This window comes from Phyllostomus discolor, chromosome 11, assembly GCF_004126475.2.
Source record: "Phyllostomus discolor isolate MPI-MPIP mPhyDis1 chromosome 11, mPhyDis1.pri.v3, whole genome shotgun sequence".
Classification (NCBI taxonomy): domain Eukaryota; kingdom Metazoa; phylum Chordata; class Mammalia; order Chiroptera; family Phyllostomidae; genus Phyllostomus; species Phyllostomus discolor.
In genome coordinates, this window is record NC_040913.2 from 81,645,540 (window position 1) to 81,652,802 (window position 7,263).

Here is a 7,263-nt window from a genome sequence, read left to right on the forward strand (position 1 = left end):
ATATTACTGTTTAGGAAGGTCAATAAAATTATCGAGTCATGAGGCTATTTTTAATATTTAGGGTGCAAGTCTGTAATTCTCTTGAAGGGACGGCTGGTAATCCTCAAAGTTGCTCGTTCTGTGTTTCCCCTAGATGTCTCTAGTAAGTTTTATTAAGGTTATAAGGTCATCCCATGCTTCTAAACACTTGGCAAGAAAAAGAAAAGAGACAAAGTAGGGAAAGAAAAACTTAGATGTTAGTATATTAAAATCTACATTTAGATGAAACAATATAGCTGACTTTTAGTCACAGAGATTTCAAAGCTAAGAATTTTACCACAAATCAAGCACAACAATTCTCAACAATTCTCAACAATTAAACGCATACACCTTTATTTTGATACATACACATTTATTCATGTATGCAGTTGACCTATTTAAATGCATGGACTCAAAAACTTCACAGAGATTTAAACAAAAGTGCATGGTCATTTTCCTTAGCAACTTAGAGTTGTAAGCTCTGCCAAATCGTATTTTAGCTGAAATTCCAATACAGTAAGAGAAGCACTAAATATCATAGAAAAGGAATGCCCCTAAAGACACATGCTGATTTATTATTGTCTTACAGCATTAAGCCATCTTGTAGAGCTGTGAATTTGAATCCATAAATCTTCAAATATTCTTTTTAAGCGGACCTTCAAAATTTGATGTATTTTCAACTGGTAAAGTCTGTAGATCAGCAAAGCTCCAACGGCCAGTGTGGAGACTGGAGTATACGCTAGTGATGACAGTGGGCCACTAACGATTTCCTTAGCAGTCATTTGCACAACTTACCTCAAAAGTATTTTTCTTAATTCTTTCCCACTCATATCAAAAGTGTTCCCTCACTGCTCCTAACTGCATTAAAAAAAGCATGTGTCACTACTTCTACTTGCAATTCATTTCAATTTCAATGCAACAAGCCTATTCTTTGTATACAAAGAAATCAAGGTTAACTGTTGCTACATCTTCATGACTGGTCCTTGTACCAGAAGAGAGTTGGAACTAGACCTGGATGGAAGGAAGTTATAATTCTCCTAGATGTGAAACAGGTCAAATCATTCAGTATCCACAAATATGTTTCCTTCTTCTAAGCCAAGAAATGAATATGTAAGGCAGATTGCTAAAAATATGACATTTGTTAGAGTGTACTATTTTTCACTATGGGATGACTAGCAAAAAATACCACCTACTTATACTCATCATAACGCCTCCTACACTGCAGTAAGCCTGACTTTCCTGGGCTGACTATCTTATTGATGAAAAGAAAATTTTTTTTAGAATTCTTCTAAGCACCAACTCTCTTATTTGATTGAAATTATAGATGACTGTACTATGAGACTTGGTTTAAGATCTCAGCAGTTTTGAACCAACCACTTGTTAAAAGACCTGTGCAATTTTTTTTGCTAGATTATTATTTCCCACCCATGCAACTTTCTTAATGACCTAATTGTATTATTCTGGGAAGCTTTTTCTTGTCTATCTAGGGCAAGTGTCAAGTTCTTGACAGATGAAAATTTACTTACATCAGAGAGATAATATTAAGCATCAGTGACTGGACTACATTTAATTAACTCAAATACAATTACATGTATTGAAAAGTTGTTTTATGCATTTCAGGGTCTACTATGTAGTTTATAATTTCTGTACCTTCCAAAATGATCATTAAAAATGCATTTCAGAAGGATATTGTTTACGTTATGCAAGTAATGAAAACACCCATTTTAACTTCTAGCCAGTCATCCCATCAAAGCAACAGTCCCAACAAATAAGTAAACACCAGGATCAAACAACATTGCAAAAACTGTGCTACTCGATTTTGTGTTTTATGCTTTTGATCTTAAATTACAACTACCTACAAATACACACTTAGCATCTGAAAGAATACCTTCTGGATTGCCAAACTAATACAAGTGAATTAACACTTGTATTTGAAAAGCTCAGTTAAAGAATCATAAAAGTCATGTGCAATATTTAAATATACCCATTTACTCAGCCTACTATCTCATAAATAAATGCTACGAAAAGCAAATTTATAAGTGTTGGCTCAAAGTATTCTCTGTTTCAGGCCATCGTATGTATACATTGTTTAAAAGAGGGGACAACGACAGAGCTAAAATAAAAGCTAAAGTGATTATTTGAAATACCAACTCCTCAAAGAGCTCAATAACTCAGAGAGATTCCGATAGAGGGCATTTTATCTTACATCAGTATTCATTAACACCCACATTTCCAAAGCAGTAACCCATATTTTGTGTTGTTTGATGTTGTTTCTTCTTTAAAACAAACACCAGGGCAAAATCCAGGCAAAGTTTACACATTTATTGGCGAAAGAGAGAGACAGAGATCAAAGGGAAAGGAACAGACAGAAATTCTTTGGATGAGAACTCTCTCCCTGTTCAGCGCCGATCTGTTTCATCAGGTGCTGGAGTGCAGACCCGAAGATGAAACACGCTCACCTTCATTAGCAAGTCCTGCACACGTAACTATATTTTACTTTCCCAGCAGTAAATCTTTTAATATGCAGAGTATGTTCAGTTCTGTGATAATGGCATCCATGGCTTAACACTTCATTATTAAACCTTATTTTCAGTTTAAAAACTTGCAAAAGACAACACCATTGACTGAGCAGAATATTTTTAAAAACTGATGTTCACACATGCAGCACAACAAATGTATATTTCTGTTTAAAAATCTCCTAAAGAGAAAAGACTTTACTGAAAAGATAAAGCCTTAGCCTAATCTTTCTTTCCTAAAACCTAAGGTAAGCAACTTTACCAACTAATGACGCCAGTGATCTAAAATTAAGCCAAATGGTATTCTCATGTACACTTATTTATTTATCCAATTTCAGTGAACAGTGGTTTTCTTTTCATGTTATTTAAAGCATCACAGAAACAAAAGTTCTTATGTGGACTGGTCTTAATGGAAGCATCCTTGGAACATGGGAGAAATGTCAACAAGGAACTAATGTCAACAGTAAGTATCCCCAGCTCTCCCCCACCCCCTGCCTCTCTCTGCTGACCACCATGAGGGTCTCTTCAGCAAGAAGCCCCCAGAGAATAACTTCCAGGGGAACTGTCTACAAAACCCAAGCCAATGGACTCTGCTGGTACGAGGAAAGCCAGGTGAGGTCTTCCACACGCGGTGACCCACCTGCACAAAGTCTACACGTTCCAGAACGCAGGTGTTCCAAAGCCTGCGTGTTCCACAAGGGTAGTCAAACCTGACAACACAAATTTAGTTCCCTAACTGGAAGCTCTCATTTTTTTTTACACGAAGCTTGACTACCTTTCTTTTCTTGCCAGTTTTGACTCTCAGCAGTGGCTTGCCCCGACATAACTTCTCAGCAACCTCAACAGACCTTTGCCTCTAACACCCTTCGTGTCTTCCCAGTCATTGCCAGGGCAGACCCTTACACCCAAGTCCTTTCCACTTCCATCCTTTGCTGCTCCTCCCCAAAGCCTGGCACACTCTGGCTGTGAGAATCTGAATGTGGGTTTGAGGTGAAGCTAGGATCTTCTTCTAAAGTTGACATAAGTTTCCACAGTGGGTTTGATCTTTGACTCATTTAAGTGGGGCCGGGGTTCGGTGCGGAATCAACTAGTAGGCAACTAACAGGATATCAGGGGAAATGATGATCCCTAATCATTTTCCCTTCCATTTCTCATAAACAGCTTTCCTCTGTGCCATACCCTATGTTTAACAAAAAATAATCTAGAGACTTTGCCTCGCATGAAATATACATCACAGACCTGTGTTCTTTGCACCTCAAAACCTATGCACAGTGACTGGGATGGCTGGGAAGAGGGAGCAAAGGATCCTTTCGTACACAAGTGCCATGTGTCCTATGTCAGTGTGGTACAGGGATGACAGGAGATCTCTATTCCAGGCCAAGGTTAACTGACTGCAACCTTGGCCATAACAGAAACTTGTTGTTCCCCAACTTTAACTGGAGGAGCAAATATGCCTCATCTCTACTTCCCTTTTTCCAGCAAACCCAGTCTTAATGAAGTGGTGTGTAAGTTCTGATCGTCCCCTACCCACCGCCTTCACCTGCATCAGCCCAACACCAGACCGCATTGCTCCGTCCCTTCTCCCTTCTTCTGAGTATTCAGAGCACCTGGGCAGGAAACCTGGGCTCCACATGCCAGGAGAACTGGGTTCCTGGGCTGGGCATGTTCCGCGGCCGGGTCAGAGAGCCGGCTGCAGATGGAGCCTTCAGCCCTCCACAGGGGACTTCTCCAACGCTCCCAGCTTACTGGGCAAATGCATTCCTCTGACATTTGGGGGAAAACCTCCACTGGTCAAGTGTCCCCAGTGGGTAGGGGTGACTGAAATCCTCACCTGAGCAAAGAGTCCATCTGGATGGAATGTCTAATAATAGATGAATAAACTTCGAAGCAACATACTCGAGTGCCGAAAATGCCTAGTGATGAGGAAGCGTGACAAGTGAAAAGGATGGATGTTCCCTTCCCGCTTTTTCATTTCCAGTGAGCGGGACATTTAAATTATTTTCTGGTTTGTTGTTGTTGTGTGTGTGTGTGTGTGTGTGTGTGTGTGTGTGTGTGTTAAACAAGCACTGCAGGCAGCAGTGCCCACAGGCAGAGGGGTAACCGGTCAGTGTGTACGTTTCCCCCAGCCAGCCCCTCGCAGCTGAGCAGGGACCCTGGAGGGAGGGGGCGCGGTGGGGGTACCGGGTGGGCAGCAGGAGGGGCGGGGGGGGGGGGGGGCGCTCAGAGCCGGTGCGGGACAGTGTGCTCCGACAGCAGGGGAAAGGAACACGGGGAGCCCGCCCAGGCGACCATCCGGGCCCCCACCCCGCAGCCCAGACCAGCTCTAGCCTCCCCCCCACTTCCTAGACCCGCTGCCACGCCAGGACGGTCAGAGACCACTGTCCGGGGTGCCGGCATCGCCTGGGCCAGCAGGGGACCTCTCCAGTCCTCTCACGTGCTGCCAGTCACTCCGCTCCCCACCCCACCCCCCAGGGATGCTAGCGAGCGGGAGTTCGCACCCAGGGCCACGCAACTGTGGGTGACACCTGGCCAGCCGCGGAGGGAGAGAGGGTCTCGCTAAGTGCTGGGATGGAGTAAGTGGCCGTGAACCTCCCAGCGGAAATAGGCTGTCCCCGTGTGGGCCGGGGCAGAAGCGCTCCTGGAGTGGCGACAGGAGGCAGGGTGGCCGCCCCGCTGGGGCAACTTCGCGGGGCAGCCAGGCGACCGCGGTCAGGGACTGCGCGGCCACCGCCACGCTTCCCGGAGCGAGGGTACGGCGGCGCCGGGTCTCGCACCCTAAGTGCTGCTGTAGCTGAGCCGGAGGACAGGGTGACTGTTGTCGGGAGCAGCAGGCAGGGAGGGGAGCCCAGCCCGGGCGCGCCAGCGACTCCGGAAAGCCGCCCTCCTCCGTGTCCTCGACCCTGGGAAGGGTGCCTGCGCTCGGGGACGCTTCGCTGCAAAAGCCCCCTGGCCGTCCCACGGGGCCACCAACTATTCTAGCAGCGCGAGGAAGAGGCAGAGAAAAAAGAGAGAGAGCGGAGGAAAGAGCAGGGAGCGCCGGAGAGGAAGGAACCGAGCCGTCCGGAGGACCACGTACCTTGAGCTCCTCGATGTCCAGGTTTGTTGATCTGTCCATGGAGCGAAACTGGAGGAAGTGGAGAGGAACCGGGCAAGTTGTACCGAAAAACAACCTAGTCTTTCAGTCTCCAGCCTAAACTCAGCTTTATCCTCCTCCAAGCCCCGGCAGCTCCTCTCAGTCGCATCTCCGTGATCCCGCCGCCTCCACCGGTTAGAAATGATGAAAATAAATAAACGATAATTACAATTCACTTTGTTTTACTTCCTCAAAAATTTAGTGACAGGTGATCTTGACCGTGGTGCAACGCAGCTCAGTTGAATCAAGCAAGGGTGGGGTGTGTGTGGAGGGGGGGGGGATCCACGCTATTTAAGATTACTTCTTCTGCAATAAGCTTAGAAACCAGCGAATTGCTGCATCCCAAGAAAAAAAGCGGCTTCCCTGGACAGCATCATGCGGCAAATTTCAAGCAAATGTGTTCAAACTGGAGCGAAGTGTCTCTGATGAAAGCCTTCCTCCGCCAGGCTTACTCGGGAGCTAATTTCGCACCCTGTGAGTCCCAAGCTTCAGCAATGCTCGCAGTGTCTCTGGCGAGATCACCAAATCCCCGAAGTCCTGCATAAGACTTAAAAAAATGTCTTGCAGCCAAGAGGTATTCTCTCAGTGGAGAAAAGAAGATAAAGTCTGAAGGAAGCGTCCTCCTTGGAAGGTTATGCTAAAAGAGTTGGGAGCCTAGGAGGTGGCTCCTACAGAGGAGAGGAAAGAGGGAGAGAGGGAAAGCCAGAGAGAGAGAAAAATTTTCCTTCCTGCTTTGCTGTTTTACTGGCCTTGGCCACCAGGTGACTGACTGCACTTCTCTCTTCCCACAGCCAGCACGAAGGGGATTTCTCTCATCTGTCAAAAAGCAACATTTCCTCTCCAGACAAATACTATGCTGCTGGGTCTTAAAGACTGCCCTCTGCCCGGAATCCACTAGGTGACAAGCATTTTAATTCATTTCCCATGTCGCCTCATCTTCTTCCCGGATCTGGGAAGAACATGCATGTTCTTGTATTCATGCACATGTATTCACGTCTCTGCTGCTTCCAGGGCCATGGAATTTTTCTAAGTTAAGAAAGCCTTTTAAAGAAAGTGACAAATAGAAATATTAAAGGAGATTTCCTGCAGTAATGCTTCTTATGGTAAAGCAATCTTTTATTGGAATTTTTTTTTCTTTAAATAGACAGTGAGCATTCAGTACACTTAACTTGTAGGGTGTGCATTTTGGGGGAAAGGCTCATTTTCTTCATTTAAATGTCTCAGTGTAAAAGCTTGACTTTTGAAAGGATTTGTTTGAACAGTCTCCTTTTCTTTTATTATGACACATAAGCTAGTGAGACATAAAAATGTTTTTTGATTCAGAAAAGGAGCTGAGCAAGTAATTAAATTTGTTTCTAAAAAATCTCTCTTTTTTTTGCAGATTTAGAGGTTCGCCATCCAGTCTTCTGGGCTCTGCCTCTCACTTCACCTTCGCCCTCCTCCCTGTCTGTCCCCCAGCCACATGGTCTACCTGTCCACCTGCCGCAGGCTCTTGTCCCTCATTCGGGACAGCTCTCTCGCCCTCCTCGCTAGTTCAACCCTCGTGCTTCAGACCAAACTCACCTGTTCACAGAGGATTTTCCTCAGGTGAGTCCC

General features: G+C 45.2%; 1 protein-coding gene across 1 annotated transcript in view; it reads right to left on the reverse strand.

Annotated features, from left to right (window-relative positions):
* SGCZ (sarcoglycan zeta) overlaps positions 1–6,764 on the reverse strand; it is a 675,263-nt gene extending 668,499 nt beyond the window's left edge. Inside the window, exon 1 of the mRNA XM_028526929.2 lies at positions 5,611–6,764. Within this exon, the coding sequence (XP_028382730.2) occupies positions 5,611–5,649 (39 nt within the window). The 5' untranslated portion in view covers positions 5,650–6,764. The remainder of the gene's footprint in view (positions 1–5,610) is intronic.
* Positions 6,765–7,263: the final 499 nt, after the last annotated feature.